We start from the raw sequence: 23615 nt of genomic DNA, 5'->3' as shown, positions 1-23615 counted from the left end.
TTTTTTTTTTACTAGTAATGGCGGCGATCAGCGACATTATGGCGGACACTTTGGACACTCTTGACACATTTTTGGGACCATTGGCATTTTTATAGCGATCAGTGCTATAAAAATGCATTGGATTACTATAAAAATGCCACTGGCAGTAAAGGGGTTAACACTAGGGGGCGGGGAAGGGGTTAAGTATGTTCCCTGGGTGTGTTCTAACTGTAGGGGGGTGGAGTGACATGGGGAAATGACTGATCTTCTGTTCATACATTGTATGAACAGAAGATCAGCATTAGTCTCCCTGACAGGATCGGGAGCTGTGTGTTTACACACACAGCTCCCGGTCCCCGCTCTGTAACGAGCGATCGCGTGTGCCCGGCCTGCGCGAGAGCTGACGTATAGCTACGGGCTCTCGCGCAGGGGAGCCGACCTGCCGCCGTATAACTGCGGCGGCTAGAGCCGCCTCTGAGTCTGCCCCACGACAGAATGACCTAGTCTAATGTGTGATAATTATCTTAAGTGTTCAATGCTTAATAGTGAGAAATTAGTTAGGTAATTTAATAAACTATATTATTCCAGCAAAATATTATTTCAGCAGATATCCACAGACGCTACTGGAAGATATACGCCAGTCAAGGAAGAGGAAGTGTCCACCAAGGTATAAAACCGAGATATATTGCTCCTAAATTTATGTTTTTGTTCAACTTACATGCACTATCATAAGTACCAAAACTGAATGAATTTTAAGATTACATTTATTTATTTTATTTTTGTATTCCTTACTAATTTTGCATCATTCTAATGTTGCTGTTAGAGAGAGATGAACAAAGATCTAAAAGTTCGCTATGCCAAAGATTTACCCCATGGTTAAATTGTAAATTCATACATTTCGTAATCCTCATTATTTGGATCATTATTGTGTGAGCATTGTCTACCACTTACCTGCCTCCAGTATGGATAGGTAACTGTTCACCCCAACACAAAAATAGTAATGAAAAGTGTGACCTGGAGAGGATTTAGAACCTCTGTCTGGTTTTTATTTCTTTCCTGCCCTGGTGACACATGCCCCCTTTTATATATGTCACAAGCTCCAGAAGTGATTGGAAATCTCCCAAATGAGGAAACAGCAATAGCAATAAAAAAATGCCATAGAGGTGTTGACTCGTACACACCCTTAAAAGTTTTGTCTCAAATGGGGCTTTAGGCAACTCTTGCGGAAAAAAATAGATAGATTGCATTTAAGCTGCTCCTGGGAGCCGCAGCTATTCATTTTTGTTGAAGTTTTAACAAGCGCTGAGCAGAAACACCTGCTGAAACTCTGTACTGAAATTGCTGCTTATATCCACTGTGCTAGAAAGATAGATGCATTGGGGGTAATCCACAAAGATCCGGCGTAACTTATCTTTTCACATTTAAGTTACACTGCCTTAAAATTTCTACCTAAGTGCCCGATCCACAAAGCACTTACCTAGAAATTTCAGGCCGTGTAACTTAAATTCCGCCGGCGCAAGGCGTTCCTCATTTCTTGGGGGCGATTCCCATTTAAATGAGGCGCGCTCCCGCGCCGGCCGTACTGCGCATGCTCGTGACGTCATTTTCCCGACGTGCATAGCGCGAAATTACGTTACGCCGGGCTTTGTGGATTGCGACGGGTCAATAAGGTTGCGTCGGGAAAAAAAAAAGATACTGCGCAAATTCAAAATTGAAAAAAAAACGCGGCGCTGGACAGAAGGGTCTGCTTTTACATGGTGTACTAACTTTACACTTTGTAAAAGCAGCCCTAAAATTACGATAGCAAACTAACACTTACGGAGTAAAAACGAAGCGTAAAAGCTTCGTGAATCTCCGTAAGTGCTAATTTGCATACCCGAAGCGGCATTTAGACGCGAAATGCCCCCAGCGGCGGATGCGGTACTGAATCCTAAGATCCGGCAGTGTAAGTCAATTACACATGTCGGATCTTCGTCCTAACTATGGGAAACTGATTCTGTGGATCAGTTCCATAGTTAGGACCAGGGATACGACGGAGTAACAGCAGTTACTCCGTCGTATCTCTTTTGAGGATTTGGCCCATTGCTCGGATGTCAAACAGCTGGAAAAAAAATACAAAATACTAATTTCACCTATATATTGCAAGAAAAAAAAAGATATCTAGCAATCAGTCTCCTGTTTACTGAGCTTAACGCGCCATTAAAGCAGAATTCCAACCACAAATTTATTTAGATTTGTTTTTATATATATCTGTTATTATTATATGATATTGTTTTGCATTGGCTTGTGTTGTAAACAGCAGCACATTAATTAATGTTTAAATTAAATACTCACCTTATATTCCTTATGCTCGGGCGTTCCCATCTTGCTTGTGGGCAGGCGAAGCCCACTACCGTGTTTCCCCGAAAATAAGACCTACCCCGAAAATAAGACCTAGCATTATTTTCCAGGAGAGCTGCAATATAAGCCCTACCCCGAAAATAAGCCCTAGTTTAAAATGCTTGTAAAATCCTATAATCCACTCTATTTCTGGAGTATATAATGTACAATGTGTGTGTTTCTGTAATATAATTTTGCCAAATACCTTCGGTACGGCTCCCCCTCTGCAGTGCTCGGAGTGGGGAAAAGAGCTCCGGCGTGTCACGGAAGTACAGAGTGGCGCTATAATGAAGGTATTTGGCACGTTTATATTACAGAAACACACACATTGTGCATTATATAATACTGTAATAGAGTAGATCATATGATTTTACAAGCATTTTAACTTGACTCACACTGGGGATTCCTGACAGGCAGGGAGGGAGAGGGGGAGAGAAGACATCACATTATATGGTAAGACCTACCCTGAAAATAAGCTCTACTGTGTCTTTTGTTGCCAAAATTAATATAAGACCCGGGCTTATTTTCCGGGAAACGCGGTAGCATAAACTTGCGGGTTTCGGTGCTGCTGAATAACCAGCATGCACCGCCTGTCCTCGCGCATGCTCAGTATGTACGGCTCGCAGCGCCGTACACTTCAGTTGTTGCGTTGGAAGTGCCCGCCCTTTTGTGCAATGAAGCCCTCAGTGCCCGTGAAATTAGGGAAAGGGAAATTATGTCAGGCACCACAGAGAGGAAGTGGCAGAATACATAGGACCACATAGTAACAGTGCTGAAGGGGGGTAAAAACTGCAAAGTTGTTTTTTTTGGGTGGAACTCCACTTTAAGCCCAAAAGCAAACATGTATTATACTGTAGCTTACCAGTTCGTACATGTGATGTTGCTCGGCAAGTTGTGCTGCACCAGTGTGAACCGGCTTTTACCCTTGAACTGGTTATCTCAGAAAGAAAAAAGACGTTTTACATTTTTATAAACACAACTTTATACTTTAAAGGGGTGTTTCAGTCATTTTTAATGTTTATTAGAAGTCAGCAGCTACAAAAAGTGTAGCTGCTGGCTTTTAATAAACATACACTCAACTGCTCCACGTTCCAGCGACTCGCCGGCCGGGCTCCTCTCCTTTCCCCCCCTCTCCAGCCGGCGTCTTCATTCTAAGTGTGGGCACCCGGCCGTCACATCTTTCGGCTTCACGGCCGGGCACCCACTGCGCATGCCCAAGCGGCGCTGCGCCATCGGATTGGACAGGCGATCGCCTGGGACCTGTCGCGTGTCCCAGGCGATCGCCTACAGGGAGGGGCTGCCAAAAGGCGATTAGACTATTCGCCTTAGCAGCCCCTCGGCGGAAGGAGGAAGTGGGACAGGAAGTCCCACTCCTCCTGAAGCCCCCACTCCCCCCCCAAAAAAAAATTACATGCCAAATGTGGCATGTAAGGGGGCGAGGAGTGGATTAAGCGGAAGTTCCACTTTTGGGTGGAACTCCGCTTTAAACATCGGAAAGGTATTTTGCAAATAACCATCTCTCTTAAAAAATAAATAAATAAGCCACACCCTCTTTTTGAAACACCAATGGTGGAGAGTGATGTGGAGGATAAATACCGTACTATCTTATTACTGGGAATTACACAACTTGGCTCTTTGGTTTGTTGAATGAAGTCCTTATATCTGCCTCATTTTAATCCTGGGTGTTTATTGTTTGTCCAGCAGCCAATCAAGACCAAAGATAAAATAATCAACAAGACGCCTCACACCAAGTCAGGTAGTAAATGTTCTATTTTCATTTTGTCATGGCACTTCAAAATTGAAACGATAAAGCCACCAACAACTGATCCTAGGGCAGTAAACCATCTACCTATTCTTGTATAGGTGGTTTGGTCATACAATACCTATTCTCTTTTCTGCAGTGAGGAGGGTGGAGTCTCATAGCAAAAAACATTTACATCTGAACCACACTTTTCGCTGAGTAGGTGTTAGTGATGGACAAGAACCTACTGATATCAAGAGAAAAAGTAGCAAAAATTACTTTTTGGATCTATCAAAGTGCAGTTGAACCTCGGATTATAAGCATAATCCGTTCCAGGAGTATGCTCGTAATCCAAAGTACTCGCATATCAAAGCGAGTTTTCCCATTGAAGTTAAAGGAAACTAAAATAATTTGTTCCGCATTGACTTCAATGGGATGCAATACCAAATGCTGCCAGAGGGCACCGAAAACGTCCGAAAAGGCCCGATAACACTTCGGCTCGTTTCCTGCGCCCCCATACCTTTAGGCCAAATGAGGTACTGCAGGCCAATGTTCGGCTTTTCTCTGCTCCTGCGCCCCCATACCTCAGGCCAAATTAGGTACTGCAGGCCTATTTTCGGCTCTGCTCAGCTTCTGCGCCCCCTACCTCAGGCCAAATTAGGTACTGCAGGCCTATTTAGCTCGCAAACCGAGTCAGATTTTTTTTTTAAAGTTGCTTGCAAATCAAAACGCTCTCAAACCAAGTTACTCTTAAACCGAGGTTCCACTGTACTAGATCAGGATTCTCCAAACTTTCTGAACAAAGGGCCAGTTTACTGTCCTTCAGACTTTGAGGGAGCCGGACTGTGGCCCAGTGGCGGCCCGTCCATAGGGGGCGCCCGGGCGCCGCCCCCCTCCCCCAGCCAGTAAAAAAAAAAAAAAAAAAAAACTTTTTTTTTTTTTTTTTTAAACATGTCCCTTTAAAAAAACGAAAAAAAAAAAAATCCTTATGTGCACTGTGTCCCGGCACCGGGCGCCGGGCATAGTGCGGTTTGGGTAGAGCTACGTCTGTGCAATTGCAGACGCGGCGCTACACTGGCAGCTAAAATATGCCTTTGTGGCGCAAACCGACGCGCCACTATTTCAGGAGCGATGGCCGGGCGGGTGCAGTGAGTGCACACAGTGCATAGAACTATTTCACATCCCCAGTGGGCGGTGCTTTCTTTCACAGTCTCCAAGCACAGGAAGTGACCTCAGCGCTGCAGCTCAATAGAACACGCACGGCCTGAGTGAGAGGATCTGCTGCAAAGAGGTAGGGAACTAACTGAAGCCATGCCTTCCCCCCCAGTCCCCCATGTGGGAAATATATTTTCGGGCAAAATCGCGGCACCCTCCAGCACTAACCCCCCCACTTATTAAAACTTTTTTAATGTACCATCTGGCCGAATAGGCGGCCGTCAGGACCCCCCCCCCCCTGCTTATTGAAAGTTTCTGGGCGGTTGTCACTGATAATGATTTTTAATGTTCAATGCAATGCATATTATGGGTGAAATGCCAGCTGTCAGCAGCCTGAGCCCAGGAGAAGATGGGGAACTACAAGTCCCAGCAGGTTATAATATAAGGCTCCTAGGTGGATGGGTGTCTTATATTATAACCTGCTGGGACTTGTAGTTCCCCATCTTCTCCTGGGCTCAGGTGCATGCAATCCACCATCTATGGGACTACAAGTCCCAGCAGTGAGAAAAACTAGACAAAGATGATGGATTGCATGCACCTGAGCCCCAGGAGACGATGGAGAACTACAAGTCCCAGCAGGTTATATAAAGCTCCGAGGTGGATGGATGACTGGACAGTGACACAGTGGGGACAATTGGCACAGCGACAATTAAAGGGCACAGTGGTGACAATTGGCACAGTGACCACAATTGATGGCATGGCACAGTGGCTGCATTTGATGGCATGGTACAGTGGCTGCATTTGATGGCATGGCACAGTGGTGACAATTGATGGCACAGTGACCACAATTGATGGCATGGCACAGTGGTGACAATTGATGGCACAGTGACCACAATTGATGGCATGGCACAGTGGCGACAATTGATGGCATGGTACAGTGGCTGCATTTGATGGCATGGCACAGTGGTGACAATTGATGGCACAGTGACCACAATTGATGGCATGGCACAGTGGTGACAATTGATGGCACAGTGACCACAATTGATGGCATGGCACAGTGGCTGCATTTGATGGCATGGTACAGTGGCTGCATTTGATGGCATGGCACAGTGGTGACAATTGATGGCACAGTGACCACAATTGATGGCATGGCACAGTGGTGACAATTGATGGCACAGTGACCACAATTGATGGCATGGCACAGTGGCTGCATTTGATGGCATGGTACAGTGGCTGCATTTGATGGCATGGCACAGTGGTGACAATTGATGGCACAGTGACCACAATTGATGGCATGGCACAGTGGCTGCATTTGATGGCATGGTACAGTGGCTGCATTTGATGGCATGGTACAGTGGCTGCATTTGATGGCATGGCACAGTGGTGACAATTGATAGCACAGTGACCACAATTGATGGCATGGTACAGTGGCTGCATTTGATGGCATGGCACAGTGGTGACAATTGATGGCACAGTGACCACAATTGATGGCATGGCACAGTGGTGACAATTGAGGGGCACAGTGGTTGCATTTGATGGCATGGCACAGTGGTGCGAATTGATGGAACAGTGGCTGCATTTGATGGGCACAGTGAGGCTGCGATTTTTTTTTCTTCGTTTGCGCCCCCCCAAAAATTTTGAGCACCAGCCGCCACTGCTGTGGCCAGTGTGGGTAGAAAATGCCCATGTGTCATTATGAGTAAAGAATGCCCGATCATTGGTATTAGTGGGAGGAATATTACCCCATTGTTGGTATTAGGGGAAGAAATAGTGCACCATCATTGGTGTCAGCGGAAGGAATACTGTTGAATTGTTGGTATCGGGGCAAGGACTAGTGCCCCATCAAGGGTGTCAGTGGGAAGAATAGGGCCCTGCAGCTGGTGTCAGTGGGATGAATAGTGTCCCATCATTGGTGTAAGTGGAAAGAATAGTGCCCTATTGTTGGGGTCAGTGGTAGCCAGGAATAGTGCTCCATTGTTGGCATAGAAGGAATAGTGCCTTGTATCAATGGGGTTTGCTTCTTGAGAAGGACATCTACCAGGCACTCTTCCTTAGTCATGAGTTGACTTTAAAATGGAACATTAGCCAAAACTTTGAAAAATTGGGTAGAGTAGGGAAGAATAAAACCTTTGTAGGTTCAGGAGGGTTTCCTCCTTAATACTATTCCCGTGACAGTGCTCACCTTACCCCAAAAAAATGTAAAAAATTGTTGCTATCTACATTTCCTAGACCTCAACCATACTCACACTATTTTAGGTTATCATTGACACTGCTTAGAGGCTAAATGTAACAATTGTTTCTCACTCTTTGCCCCTCCTACAAAGCCATTTATACCACAATTGTTTAAATGTATATTCAGATCTGCAATTTGTATCTATTCCTATACATTTGTACCTCTACCATATATTTCATGCAATAAGCCCTTTGTTAAAGAAAAAGGTTTTGATTGGAGTCATGCTTAAATCACACTGGAAATCCAACATTTGCAGTGCCTTATAAATATCTATTTCCATCTAAACTAAGTATAATTTCTTATTTTGGAAAACAGAAAGCATTGAATTTCAAGAAAAGACACAATGGGTTGCATTTATCATTGTGTCTGGATTTTATAAGGCTGTTAGCATTTGGAACTGTGCATGGACTCGTCTAAATGTCCTTCTCCTGGGTGATGATCTGTATTATACACAAAAGTTGGTAAAAATTATATGCATTTCCTTAGATACAAGTGCCGCACTTACTCTGGAAAAAGTAAAGGCAACCAATGAAAGACCGTCAACTGGAAAGAGTACATTGGAAAAACAAGAAGAGAATATTCACAATGCTGAGGCTCCAGCACCCCCTACTGTTCAAGATGAACACAGCATCAAGCAAGATCCAAACATTAAAGGTTTGAAGACTTGTTCTAATATTTATATAAAATATATTTTTAAATTAACATTGAAGTATTGTATTCATGTATGCATGTTCATACTTTTTATGGTTTCAGCCAATGTGGCTCCATGTTTCAGTGCTTTCCATTTCTGTTGTTTCTTACTGTGAAGAATGACATATTTGCAACATACTTATGGTCTTTGCTTTCACTGATCTTCACAGACAGAGTTAACAGAATGGGGACACTGAGAAAGGAAAATGTTGTATGACGAATAATTAAAGCTGAACAACTTCTTCTTAGACTTCAAACTGATATCCTGGCAAATCACTAAATACAGAGTTTATATATATATATATATTCATGATTTTAGCTGCCAAAAGGATTTATAAATGTGTTCAGCAAGTTTTGTGCAGTGTTAAATTTCAATTTAGTCATAGGGGCAGATCCACATAGATCTGCACCGGCGCAGCGTATGTCAGATACGCTACGCCGCTGTAACTTACCTAGGCTTAGTTTGAATCCACAATGAATTTGCGCTGTAAGTTACGGCGGCGTAGTGTAACTCTTGCGGCGTAAGGGCGCGTAATTCAAATGCGGCGGGTAGGGGGCGTGTTTCATTTAAATGAAGCGCGTTCCCGCGCCGAACGAACTGCGCATGCCCCGTCCGTCAAAACTCCCAGGGTGAATTGCTCCAAATGACGTCACAAGGACGTCAGTGTTTTCAACGTGAACGTAAATGGCGTCCAGCCCCATTAACGGACGACTTACGCAAACGATGTAGAATTTTCAAAATTATACGCGGGAACGACGGCCATACTTAACATTGAGTACGCCACCAGATAGCAGCTTTAACTATACGCCGGAAAAAGCCGAACGGAAACAATGTAACAAATTGCGATGGCCGCTCATACGTTCGTGGATCGTCGTAAATAGCTCATTTGCATACTCGACGCGGATTACGACGGGAACGCCACCTAGCGGACGCCGAAAAATTGCATCTAAGATCCGAAGGCGTACGAAGACGTATGCCTGTCGGATCTAACCCAGATGCCGTTGTATCTTGTTTTGAGGATTCAAAACAAAGATACGACATGGGAATTTTGAAATTACGCCGGCGTATCAATAGATACGCCGGCGTACTTTCTTTGTGGACCTGCCCCATAGTCTTTTGACTTAAATGCCATTTTAGTTTTAGTTGTATTTTAGCCATTTGAATTGTTTTAGTTTTAGTCGTATTTTAGTTGACTAAAATCTCCAGTACATTTCAGTTGACAAATGCCCTGTACACACGATCTGAGTTTCCGTCGGAATAAACTCTGACAGGTTTTTCCAACGGAATTTTGCTCAAGCTGTCTTGAAAACACCAAATTCTGACTGTCAAAAACGTGGTACAACACTACGACAAGCCGATGAAGAATGAAGTTCAATGCTTCCGAGCATGCGTCGACTTGATTCTGAGCATGTGTGTTTTTTTCTTTATCTGAGTTCCATACAGACTCTTTCTAAGTCCGTTGGAATTTCCGACTGAAAAAGTCCGATGGGGCATATACACGGTCGGTATATCCGATGAAAAAATTCCGTCTAACTTTTTTCATCGGAAATGCCGATCGTGTGCATAAGATGTAATGGGTTAAGTTAAATTGTAATGCATTATTTAAGCATTTCTCTAGAAATTCCAAACTCATTATAAAGTAAAAATCGAATAACGTTATTATTTATTATAGTATTAAGGTTTGAACATGCACTACAGACACAGATTTAGCCGTGATATATAATGTCTTAGATACCACCTTTTACACTGAAGGCATTTTTCAGGTGCTTAAGCGCCAAAAATAGCGTCTGCAAAGCGCGTGAAACAAAATGTCTACTTCAATCCCAGTGTGAAAGCCAGAGGGCTCTAAAAATGAAACCATGTTTCATGAACAAACAAAAATTCAACTTTTTGATAAATAGAAGTTTAAAATATAAAAAATAAAAAATAAATGGTAAACTTCATTGGCTGTATATATTACCTAAATATATTACCAACATTAAATATTAAGAAAAAAAAAAGAAAAGCCCTTTTCTTTTTCTTTTTTTTTCCAGTGGTTTAGTAGATGCCCCCTACTTATTCTTGGGTAGTAGTGCAGCGTTAATCTAGACTGTAGCCACCCTGGTGGCATGATTATGTCAGATTTTTGAATCTCAAAGCGGTACATTTTTTTGCATAGAAATTTGGCGTTTTATACTTTAGGCTTGTAATTCTTAGTAATAACACACTTAAATTTGTCCAAACAAGAATCTAGTAGACATCCCGGGTATGATAAAATTTGAAACACAAAATTATAAATGATAATACAATAAATAACTATAAATATTAATAAAAAATAATAATATAAAAAAATATATATATAAGAATTTTCCCACAAATCACTATCGCTCAATTCTGCAAGTGTTCTAATATACTATCGCTGTTTTCTAGCTGGCCTAAAACAACTTATGACATAAAGAGACACATTTTGGTTGCTATGGACCATCTCAAGTTTCCAAGCAGAAAGAACAGTGTATATATAATATAAAACTGCATGCAGGGCACTGGACAAAGCACTAGGGCAGGGGTGCCCAACCTTTTGAAGAGCAAGGGCCACTTAAGCGACTTGGTAACCGGTCGTGGGCCACAATGAGCAAAGCAAGTGGATGGCAGCCCACTCTACTCTATAGAGCCCACTCTATTTTTTTTTTTTTTAGTGGATCGGATTGGAGGTAGGCATTTGGAAACGGACTGTTGTTTACCCGCACCGCGGGTGCAGCACAGTTCACCTGTGGATTTTCTTCAGGTTAGCTGCACTTTGCCATAGACTTCTATTATATACTGTAGATGTGGTGCACTTTCAGAAAGCTCACCAAACTCGTAGGTAATAGAAGTCTATAGCTCAGTGAAGGTAACCCACAGATGCACTGCTCTGCACCTGCGGATCAGTTTGTAAGCAGCCCAGTAACCACTACAGAACACATACTGTACAATATATACACTGTGATTTTATTAATAAACGTACCTTTAATAACAGTATTCTATTCCATCCCAGAGCAGGAGGTCGCGGGCCACATCAGAGGGCTCCGCGGGCCACTGGTTGGGCACCCCTGCACTAGGGACAAAAGGGAGGTGAAATCTGTAATCTGTAAGATTACAGTGTACTGTATGTGTTATGTATTTTGTACTTTTTTAATTTGCTGCCGGGCTCCGCTCCCATTGCGTCATGACGCTCACAGGGAACGGAACCCGGAACACAGAGCATCGGGCAGAGGATCCGGCGGGGGACACATCAGGTGGACATCACAAGATCCTGGTGACAAAGTAAGTTACCTGGACCAGGATTCTGAAATGCAATCCCCAGTGTTGGTTGGGGTTACCGCTAATGGTACTGAAATTTAACCCTAAGTCACACTTGGTAATACCGCCAGGAGGGTTAAATTTAAATTTAGTCTTAGTCATAGTCTTTTGACTAAAATACAATTTTAGTATTAGTCATCTGAACTGTTTTAGTTTTAGTCTCATGTTAGTCAACTAAAATAGTGTTAATTTAGTCGATAAAAATATTTTTATTAACAAACTTAACACTGGTTTTGTGATCCAAACTTGTCTTGCAGACAGCATAGTCAAGTCAGTGACCTCATTTTTGTCTACTGCAGTTAGGAAGTACAGTTTGGTCACCACTGTACTACAAGTTTGTAGTTGGACAGTGAAGGAGAGGAAACACGCTGATGAGGTCAGCACTCTGCTCTCTTGGGAAACTCTGTGTAAAGCAATAGAGTTCTTACCAAACGTGGGTTCTGATGTTCATTGGATTGCATGGGCAAATATAAGGACAGATTGAGCTGCCTCTTATGATAGTTCATAGGTTCATTTAAAGTGACATGTACCATTCCTCTTGCTAGCCATTCTAGCAGAGATTGCTAGAGAGCTGTAACATAAGGAGCAATAAAAAAATTCATAACAGCTTCTATGCATTGAAATGGAAAGGCTCTTGCGCTATCGGTGCTAAAAAAAACTAGGGGGCACTGCTACAGCCACCTGGTAGTCTGTCCTCGCCAGAAAATAGGAAAATGTGAATCAATGATACACCTTGCACACCTATATCATTGTATAGAGGTTCACCGCCCCCAGCGGTCACTTCACTTTGTTGGAGAGCCCTTTATCACTTTTTGTTTGACAGCGCAGTCACTATCACCGATTCACAGCTTCTATGCATTGGCACTGTTAGATGAGATTGCAAGAGAAATGGTATGTGATTCATATTTGAACAGCTGGCCTCTAGATAAATATATCTCTTGTTCTTTAAACTGAAAATTGTATTTTGTATTGTAGGTACAGGAAAACAAACAAACACAATAGAAAAGGATTCCGATATTTCCAAGAAAAATACTCCAAAGGAAAGTAGGAAAAGCAAGAAAATCCCTGAAATGTGAGCAGCAGTTATCAATGCTTGTCATGCATGTTATTAGAATCTCAATGTGATTCCTTTAAAACTGAAGTCCAGGAAATATTTGTGTTTCATTCCTACATTGGTCCAGTTTGGAAGAATGTAAGCTTGCATTACACATACCTCTTCTGGAGAAGCTGGAAATAGCTGTAGTAATCTGCGCTACTACAGTGATAGCCGTGATCTTCTGGGTCAGCAGCTGCCCCACTGCACACTGACCACAGGGGTCAGTCACTTGGCACCGACACCATTCATAAGACACATTGGGGTTGATTTACTAAAGGCAAATCCACTTTGCACTACAAGTGCACTTGGAAGTGCAGTCGCCGTAGATTAGAGGGTAAGATCTAAATTGAGGGGAAGCTCTGTTGATTATATCATCCAATCATGTGCAAGCTAAAATTCTGTTTTTTATTTTCCTTGCATGTCCCCCTCAGATCTAAAGCGACTGCAATTGCAGTGGAAAGTGGATTTGCCTTTAGTAAATAACCCCCCTTTTTTTCAGTGAATACTCTGAATGGATGAGATGGAGAGAAGGGGTGGTGCAGTTGCTTACAAAGACCTTAGAAGGGAGTACTTGGAAGGTTGAGGGTTATTGCTGTAGTAGCACCAACAACTACAGTGATTTGCACCTTCCCCAGCGTTCAATCACTTACAGTATGAGTAATGCATACTGCCAAGCTGGACCAATGCAAGTATGCAATACAAATAACTCCTGGTGTTCAGCTTTAAAGTGGAGCTCCACACAAAAAAGGACGCTCCGTTTGTTTGCAAACTCCCCCCCCCCTGCACTTTTTTGGGGAGTGGATACCTGTCAAACTAAGGTACCCATCCTCAATTCACTGTAAAATCACTGCACAATGATCACAGCGATCTACAAAGTTTACGCCCCCCCCTGCTGCCTTTTGGGAGACACACAGGTCCCAGAAGACATCAGGAGCATTCAGAAGCGCAGGGAGATTCGCGCATGTGCAGTATAAACAGGCTGTGGAACCGCAAGGCTCCACTTCCTGTTTCCCTTAGTAGAGATGACGAATCGGCTAGTGGTGAGGACATTGCGGGATACCTGGGCAGGTAAGTGTCCTTAGATTGTAAGCTCTTCTGAGCAGGGCCCTCTTAATCCTCTTGTATTTTATTGTATTGTAACTGTATTGTCTCCCTTTTATATTGTAAAGTGCTGCGTAAACTGTTGGCGCTATATAAATCCTGTATAATAATAATAATAATATTAATAATAATAATATTAAAAGTCAGCAGCTATAGTATTTGTAGCTGCTGACTTTAAATGATTTTTTTTACTGGCTGGAACTCTGCTTTAACGGTGGTGCGACGTGTCAGTCTGACACACCACTACACCAATCTCGGTAAAGAACTGACAGAGGCTCTTTACCACATCATCAGCCGTGTCCAATCATGGCTGATCACGATGTAAACAGGAAGAGCCGTTGATCGGCTTTTCCTCACTCGTGTCTGACAGAAGCGAGTAGAACAGAGGCAATTGGCTGCTCTCCTGACATGGGGGTTTGTGCTGATTGTTTATCAGCCCAGTACCACCAGGATGCTGCCAAGACCACCAGGTATGCCACCCTAGACCACCAGGGATATGCCAATAAGTGCCCAGGCCGCTGCCAATCAGTGCACATCAGCAATGCCTGCCAGTGCAATCAGTGATGCCCATCAGTCCCATCTATCAGTGCCATGTATCAGTGCTTATCAGTGCCCAGCAGTGCCGCCTATCTGTGCCACCCATAAGTACCCCTCAGTGCCCATCAGTGTTACATATCAGTGCTCACCAGTGCCACCCATGAGTGCCCATCAGTCCTGCCTATCAATGCCCATCAGTGCTGCATATCAGTGCCACCTACCAGTGCCCATCAGTGCCACCTACCAGTGCCCATCAGTGCCACCTATCAGTGCCCATCGTCAGTGCCACCTCATCAGTGCCCATCAGTGAAGGAGAAAACATACTTATTTACAAAATTTTATAACAGAAGCAAAAGAAAAACTTTTTTTTTTTATTATTCAATTTTCTGTCTTTTTTTTATTTGTTTAGCAAAAAATAAAAAAGGCAGAGGTGATCAAATACCACTAAAAGAAAGCTCTATTTGTGGGAACAAATAGATAAAAATTCTGTTTGGGTACAATGTAGCATGACCACGCAATTGTCATTCAAACAGCGACAGCGCAGAAAGCTAAAAATTGGCTTGGGCAGGAAGGGGGTGTAAGTGCCCGGTATTGAGGTGGTTAAGCACTCATAGTCATTCCTAGCTTTTTCAATATATATTGGGTATGACCGTCTGCCATAAAACCATGGTGCAGCTTATTTTTAAAAGTAGTCCTCTGTAGGACATAGATGAACTTGCGAGAAGGGGTACTGTTAGTCTATAGTAATAATGTCTGTTAGTAATACAACCACTGTACTTTGGCTAAAGGATGGTGTGTGCCCGTTATTCTACTGTACATTCATGATGCTGTCCACTAATCCTGTGTGGGCTCTGTACCACTATTCAGATTTGTGACTAGTTCACATGCGGCTACCGCAAAGGGACCTACCCATAAAACTAAGACTGGTCATGTGAGCAAATAATGCATTTGCCCTTGTGACTCATTTATTGGTGTTACAGTAGTGCATGCAGTAGCATAGCCGGACACACAACTCCGTCCTAGTCCTAGGCAGTTCCTATGATCTTTAATCCCATATCCCAGACTTAATATATACAAACTCCTGTTACTCCTCCTGCAGTTAACATGCATACCATGCTTGTGCCTATACCTAATGCCCCAATCCTTCTAAACCCCTCCCTGTAGCCCCAGTGCCCTCCACAATATGTAGGATAATTAGACTTAACCAAACAGTTGGTATTAGTGATGGAGAGAATATCTGAATATGCCTAAGCAGGCCCAAAGGCCCCCTATCTGTGCATACTGTTATTGATCCACTGGTGCTGGGTTAGCAGAAACAGTTGTAGGCTTACTACAATCACAAATAAGATGTCTACCTAGCACTCATATCAGTAGTCTAGTGGCAAAAATAACTGCAAAATCAGACCGTTGGTGTTGGTGAGTAGATTACCTGTAAAATGTGATTTTCATGGATGGGATTCTTATGCCGCGTACAGACGGTCGTTTTTTGTGATAGAAAAAAACAATGTTTTATGTGATGAAAGAAAACAAAGTTTTTGAAACTTCATTTTTAAAAACGACGTAGCATACACACCATCGTTTTTTCAAAATGCTCTAGAAAAGCGTGGTTACGTTCAGCACGTACGACGGCACTCTGTTCCATTCAAGCTTGCTTCATAACTTGCTTCTGAGCATGCGCGGGTTTAAAAACGTTGTTTTGCCCACACACTTTCATTTTAAATGACACAAAAAACTACGTTTTGAAAAACGACACAAAAAATTGAAGCATGTTCGAATTTTTTTTTGGTCGTTTTTCAGAAGACATAAAACGACGTTTTCCCCACACACGGTCATTTTAAATGACGTTTTCAAACATTTTGTTTTTTTTTCATCACAAAAAACGACCGTGTGTACGCGGCATAACGTAACCAATTTATTTTCAGCAACAAAGATGTAGAAAGAGAAACAAATGAGAACAAGGAGACGCTGCCTGGCCTTGATCAACAGGCAGAAGCCACACAACAGAAAAGTCCACCAGGGAAGCCGCAGATGAGTGAAGAGGAGGAAATGGTGCCAGTCCAGGAGATTACTAACACTGCAGTAAGTATCTTTTCAGTTTTGTGCAAATCTAAAAAGTATTGCCATGAAAGTTTCATTATAGCACAAATACCATGGTTTTAAACTGAATATATGGGGACAGAAATATGGGATGTGCCATAGCTGATTTGATTTTAAAGGTACAAAACCCAGGGCTGTCATTCTTATCCAGGTTTTACCACATAGTAAGTCACTGACCTTAAACAAGTATAGAGCCTTAAAAGTCTGAAAAGTGCTTCACTAGGTTCTAAAGCCAGGATCAGGATAAAGGCTTTTGGAAACTACAGTTTAAAGCCCAAATGCAAATTTCAAAATAAAAAAGTAGCTTAGGTTTCAATACCCACCATTAGTCCTCAGCTGTCTTTTGCAGTACAGTAAAACCTTGGTTTGAGAGCGTTTTGCAAGACAAGAACAATGGGGGTAATCCACAAAGATCCGGCGTAACTTAATTTTTCCCATTTAAGTTACACTGCCTTAAAATTTCTACCTAAGTGCCCGATCCACAAAGCACTTACCTAGAAATTTTGGGCTGTGTAACTTAAATACCGCCGGCGCAAGGCGTTCCTCTTTTCATGGCGATTCCCATTTAAATTAGGCGCGCTCCCGCGCCGGCCGTACTGCGCATGCTCGTGACGTCATTTTCCCGACGTGCATAGCGCGAAATTACGTTACGCCAAGCTTTGTGGATTGCGACGGGTCAATAAATTGCGTCAAAAAAAAAAAAATTCAAAACAAAAAAAAAATTGCGTCGCTGGACAGAAGGGTCTGTTTTTACAAGGTGTAAACAGTTTACACTTTGTAAAAGCAGCCCTAATTTTGCATTTGCAAACTAAAACTTACGGAGAAAAAACGAAGCGTAAAAGCTTCGTGGATCTCCGTAACTCCTAATTTGCATACCCGAGGCGGCATTTCGACACAAAATGCCCCCAGCGGCGGATGCGGTACTGCATCCTAAGATCCGGCAGTGTAAGTCCCTTACACATGTCGGATCTTCTGCCTAACTATGGGAAACTGATTCTGTGGATCAGTTCCAAAGATAGAAACAGGGATACGACGGCGTAACAGCAGTTACGCCGGCGTATCCCTTTTGAGGATCTGGCCCATTGTTTTAATACATTTTGCCTTGATATACAAGCGATGTCTTGATATAAGAGTAGCGTCGTGTCACAACTGAGTAAAAAAAAGAAGAGAGGAGCCTCTAAGTGTAGCAATATGGTTACATTTAATGAAGGTACAACATTTAGCAACTTATTGCTACACTTAGAGGTGCCTCTCTTCTCTTTTATACCCTGTAAAAAAAATGCTTTGATATCAAAGTGCTTTGGATTACAAGCATGTTTCTGGAACAAATTATGCTCGCAAACCAAGGTTTTACTGTATTCCTTTTTTGCAAGTCTTTTGAGTTTAATGATGCCCAGCCAGGACATGTTATAAACGCAGTGATCAATGCACTGTCCCCTAAGGGGGCATTACTACGGCTACCTTCCTCCATAGTGGGGTGGATTTACTAAAGGCCAATAGACTGCGAACATTGCAAGTGCATATGAACTAATTTTCCTTAGTAAATGGGTAAAGCTTCACTTTGTAAAGAATACCTTACTATGGTTCAAGGGAAATTAAAAAAAAATGAATTTTTGCTTGCACATAATTGGATGATGAAAATCAGCAGGGCTTTACCACATTTACTAAGCTCTGGGTAAAATGAGTGCAACTACACTTGCAAAGTGCACAGTCTAGTTGTCTTTAGTAAATCCACCCCATTGGGTTGAAGCAATGAGGGCTTCCATATTTCTATTCTCATGTTACATGAGTCATGTGTTCAACAACACAACAGGACCCAGGCATTTTTTCTCCTGTAAGGTAAATCTTGGTAGAAATGATAACTGCCACAGAAAGGTGAATAATGTAACACATATGCCTTGTGATCCCACATGATTATAACTCATTGATTTAAGTCCATCTCCAGCCAAAACAAATATTTTAGTTTTGGAGAGATCGGGGAAGGGTTAGGGCCTCTGTCAAGACTTATGTGAGGCCATATTAGAGAGATGTGCCTTCACTTTCTATCAGGAAGAATGAATGGGCGAAGCTTAGGTTTGCTTTAAGTGATTTTGAAAAAATATTTAATATTTCTATTCCTTTGCCTGAATTGGAGCGTGCCTATTTGTGGTACTTGTATCACGTGACTAATACAATAGTCATTATACACAGAGTAGACTTACACATCAAAACATCTGTATTTCTGTAATATTTTTTACTTTCACATGGTTGCCGTTGTTACTTCATAGAATAAAGAGACAGTTAAGGGGAAGGGCAAGAAAAAAAGCAAACCAGAGAAGGCTCACAAAACTGAGAAAAGTCAAGCCAAAGCAACCAAGAAGTCAAATCAGGGATCTGCCACAGAAGGCAAGGCTGCATTTGTAGTAGGTAAGTTATTTTAATGTAATGGAGTTACAATCTGCAATTAGACATAAAGGCTTCCTCCCTTTGCTTTCACTGTTCACCATATATAAAACACTAGAACTATGGACAGAAGAGCTAATTACTTCAACAGACAGTTCTCAAACACTTTGCATCATGAGGATGTGTCATGTTTGATTAACCAGGACTAAGGTAAAAAAAAAGACCTAGGGCAGCTTGGAGCTTTGGGCCAGATTCACAGCGGAGATACGACGGAGTATCTCCTGATACGCCGTCGTATCTCTCAGAGTATCTATGCGACTGATTCATAGAACCAGTTACGCATAGATAGCCCTTAGACCCGACAGGTGTAATTGTTTTACACTGTCGGATCTTAGGATGCAGTACCGTGGCCGCCGCTGGGGGGAGTTTGCGTCGTAAACCAGCGTCGGGTATGCAAATTAGGAGTTACGGCGATCCACGACGGATTTTCGCGTTCACTACGTCGCCGCTAGTCTAGTTTCCTGTCGCAAAGTTAGTCGTCGTTTTTGGTGCCTTAACTTTACACAGCACAAGTATGTGCTGTATAAAGTATGGCCGTCGTTCCCGCGTCGAATTTTAAAATTTCACGTCGTCTTCGTAAGACGTCCGGGAATGCGGAAGTATGCTACGCACATGGCCGATCGAAAAAATGACGTCAGTTCACGGAGTGCGCCTAATTTAAATGGCACACGCCCCTTTAAATTACGCGTGCTTACGTCGGAGGCCGCCGGCGTTATTTTTCACGCAAGTGCTTGGTGAATCAGGCACTTGCGATGAAAAATTGCGGCGGTGTAACGTATCTACGATACGTTACGCCGCCGCGATTCTACCTGAATCTGGCCCATAGTTTGTATGTCTTTTCTACTTTTTCAGTCCAGCAGCACAACAGCCCCTCCTCAGTCTTTTTATATATCACCCCCATAGCGTTGTACGCTTGTGCAAATTGTGCATTAGTTTGACATTTAGAATTTGTGAAAGGAAAGGCAATCATTCGGGTGAGGTTTTGATCGTTATTATGGTTTGTCTTGGATTTACACTTTTTAGGAGGTTTAATGTTTTTCTCATGCAATGACATTATTAGTTTTTATATATTTCTTTATTATAATGAGGACTAAAAATAAATACATTTTAAAGCTAGTTTGTTAAATATAAAATATTAATATTGTTTTTCTTCATATGCAGCGTTATGTTTTCCAGGACAGAGACGGGGGGGCAGATTCATCAAGGGGATACGACGGCGGATCTCCTGATCCGCCGTCGTATCTCTGAGATCCGACGGTCGGATCTATGCGACTGATTCATAAGAATCAGTTCCGCATAGATCTCCCTTAGATCCGACTGGTGTAAGTGCCTTACACCAGTCGGATCTTAGGCTGCAATCTACCGCCGGCCGCTAGGTGTCGTCGCAGTTTTTTACGCGTCGGATATGCAAATGAGGAGAACCGCCGATTCAAGACCGTCCGTCGCTTTTTTTTTACGTCGTTTGCGTTCGGCTTTTTCCGGCGGATAGTTACCCCTGCTCTATGAGGGGTAGCTAATGTTAAGTATGGCCGTCGTTCACACGCCGAGATTCAAATCTTTACGTAGTTTGCGTAAGTCGATCGGGAATACGGATGGCCGGAATTTACGTAGCTGCCAAAAACATTGACGTCCTAGCGACGTCATTTGGAGCATGCGCACTGGCAAATTTCGGGAACGCGCCCGATTTAAATTGTACACTCCCCCTAGCCGCGGAATTTGAATTCCGCCGGGGGAGTTACGATCCGACGGTGCAATTTTCGAGGTAAGTGCTTGGTGAATCATGCACTTGCCTTGCAAAATTGGACCGGCGGATCGTAAATCAGATAGATTACGCGGATCTAAAGATCCGCTAATCTATCTGAATCTGGCCCAGGGAGTCTAAAATCAAACAGCTTCTGCAGTGCTTATTAAAAACATAATAATAATAATACACTTTGAATTCTGGGTGCAACATGTGTGTGTGTTTGTATATATTATAATATTTTGAACGAGACTGTAAGAGCCGGTTCACACTGGGGCGACTCGTCAGGCGGCTCAGCCGCCTGACGAGTTGCGTCCCATTCAATGCAATGGAACCGTTCTAGGAGGAGCGACGCAAGTCGCTCCGACTTAGAAAAAGGTTCTTGCGCGACTTCGGGGGCGGCTCGGGGCGACCTGCATTGACTTCTATACAGAAGTCATTTTGCAGGTCGCCTCTGAAGTCGTCTTCAGGACGACTTGCAGAGTCGCCTCCGAAGTCGTGCCGCGGAAGTGTGAACCGGCTCTTACATTGCCCAAGTTATTTGTTTATACATCTTGCAGAAGAAATATACCTGGGAAATGCAAAAATACAGACTGAATATCAGGGGGTTACCATGTATAATTATCCACATATAACACTGTGCAGACAGAAACAAGTTGTGTATGTCATGTAAATATGATTACATACTAGCTGATTGTATAGCTGCCATTATATAATAGTTTGTCTCGTTACCCCTTTTCCCAGTAACAGTTTGTATTTTTGTGGGGGGCACTTTACAGGCCTGCCCAAAGAGAAGAAGGCAGAAAGCGAAATCTCCTATCCAAAGAAGTCTTCAGGCACAAGACAGCAAACTATCCAAGAGACTCAGGAAATACCTCATGAGATGCCAGAGGAGGAAGAGATTGATTCTGAAAAGGAAAGTGAAGACTCTTATGTAGTAACTGAACACGTGATGAGGAGCCCATCTCCAACAGAACCCGAAGACATGCCTCCTGACTCAGATACAGGGGCCACACATAACAATTCCAACCAGGATGCAGAACAGACGGCTCCTGAAACTACACTTACTACCCTTCCCGTGACAAATCCCACCAATGAAGAAGAGTACGCTGACAGTGAGTCATCAGAGGTAAGAGCCAGACATACACCCTTATAGAAAAACTATTGTACATTAATTGTAATATAATTAATTGTGATGTACCAGCTCTTATAGGCTCACAAGAAGTCCCATTAGACCATGCTGTGAAAAAAATGGGGTTGTAGAACTTTTCCAAAACATCATAGTCCAGTATTTAGGTTCTTTCCCCATTTATACCTATGTGTGCATTTGTTCAATTTGGTCAATTTGCATTTTGAATGCATTTTTGTGCATTTTACCAAAGAGACTAAACTAGCTTCGCCTTATTTAGGCAAACATTTTCCCCAGTTTTGTTAACATACTACATACTACAGCCCAGGACCAGACTGACCATTCGGGCACTGCCCGAGGGCCCCATGCCACTAGGGGGCCCCATCAGGGTTGCCAGCCTCAGTAAAACCAGGGACAGTATGTAAAAATCTGTGTTTTAAAAAAAAAATCCCAAGATTATAGCTGCTCCGCCTCTCCAGTACCTTTACAATGTGTGTATGTGTATTGTGTGTGTATACTGTGTGTGTATACTATGTATGTATACTGTATGTGTGTATAATGTGTGACCTCATAATCTCCTATTGCCTGGGGGGCCCATAATCTCCTATTGCCTGGCTGGCCCTATAAACTCCTATTGCCTGGGGGCCCCATAATCTCCCATTGCCGGGGGGCCCCATAATCTCCCATTGCCTGGGGGCCCCATAATCTCTCATTGTCCGGGAGCCCCATAATCTCCCATTGCCCGGGGGCCCCATGAGTTGTCAGTCCGCCCCTGCTACAGCCACTTTAAAAAGCTGTTGCTATGGCTGCCACATATTCTTAAGTAATCACAGCCAGTTCACAAATTAGGAATCTGGCGGAAATTAGGACCAGCTTGGGTATGGACTTATGCCAGGGCTCAGAGTAAGGCAAGTCTGTGCTGGGGAGCTGTCATGAAAGTGATAACTTCATGCAAAGAGCTTACCGTATATATCGGCGTATAACACGCACTGGCGTATAACACGCACCTACATTTTTAGAGGGAAATTTCAGGAAAAAAACTTTAACTAAACAACTTTGAATTAAAATAAGGGGCAGTGTTCATCAATGCAGCCTGTTTAGTGCGCATCTGCAGCCTGATCATTGCCCATCTGCAGTACATCTCACCAATGCAGCCTGATAAATGTGGCATGATCAATGCCCATCCCATCATGCAGCCTTATCACTGCCCATCTCATCATGTAGCCTTATCAATGCCCATCTCATTATGCAGCCTTATCAATGCCCATCTCATAATACAGCCTTATCAATGTCCATTTTTAGCCTGAATGCAACCTCACCATTAATGCAGCCTGGACAGTGCATGAAATCACAGAGCCGTCATCTCCTGTTCGGCTCTCTCACTCGGCTTTTACTCGGCAGTCACACAGACACACACAGTCCCGCCTCCGCCATCCGCATTGGACCAGCTCCTGTGATAAACAGAACACTGGTCCAATGCCAGTGGCTGGGAGCGGGGCTGTGTGTGTGACATGAGAGCCGAACAGGAGATGAAGGCTCGTGAATTCCAGCTGTTCGGCTCTCACTCGGCAGTCACACACACACAGTCCCGCCTCCGCCATCAGCATTGGACCAGCTCCTGTGATAGACAGAACACTGGTCCAATGCCAGTGGCAGAGGCAGGACTGTGTGTGTGACGTGAGAGCCGAACAGTAGATGATGGCTAGTGAATTACGGCTGTGTTCATCCCCCTCCTTACCTTCCAAGGTACACTATTAGCGTATAACACGCACCTGCAATTTCCCCCCTATTTTCAGGGGAAAAAAAGTGTGTGTTATACGCCGATAAATACGATCCCCAGCCCCATTCATTTGTTGGCTTGGAGATTCCTCGGCCAATAGCTCTGTAAATAACCCCAAATCTAGTAATGCCCATACTTGGGAAATTATGAGCTCACAGGGGAGGCAGACTTGATGGAGAACTAGTCTTCACAGGCA

General features: G+C 43.2%; 1 protein-coding gene across 2 annotated transcripts in view; it reads left to right on the top strand.

Moving 5' to 3' along the window:
- Window positions 1-23615, top strand: part of KIAA2012 (KIAA2012 ortholog) — a 239891-nt gene that overhangs the window by 201995 nt on the left and 14281 nt on the right. The window contains exons 18-24 of one of the 2 annotated variants that reach the window (XM_040357236.1): window positions 587-646; window positions 4060-4114; window positions 7974-8141; window positions 12472-12568; window positions 16153-16309; window positions 18595-18733; window positions 21290-21639. In XM_040357236.1, coding sequence (XP_040213170.1) covers window positions 587-646; window positions 4060-4114; window positions 7974-8141; window positions 12472-12568; window positions 16153-16309; window positions 18595-18733; window positions 21290-21639 — 1026 coding nt within the window. Of the gene's footprint in view, window positions 1-583; window positions 647-4059; window positions 4115-7973; window positions 8142-12471; window positions 12569-16152; window positions 16310-18594; window positions 18734-21289; window positions 21640-23615 lie in introns of both variants that reach the window. The other variant, XM_040357234.1, reaches the window with a different exon arrangement.

Source organism: Rana temporaria, chromosome 6, assembly GCF_905171775.1.
Source record: "Rana temporaria chromosome 6, aRanTem1.1, whole genome shotgun sequence".
Lineage (NCBI taxonomy): Eukaryota > Metazoa > Chordata > Amphibia > Anura > Ranidae > Rana > Rana temporaria.
Note: the sequence above shows the minus strand (reverse complement) of the source record. Positions and strands in the feature narration are given on the sequence as shown.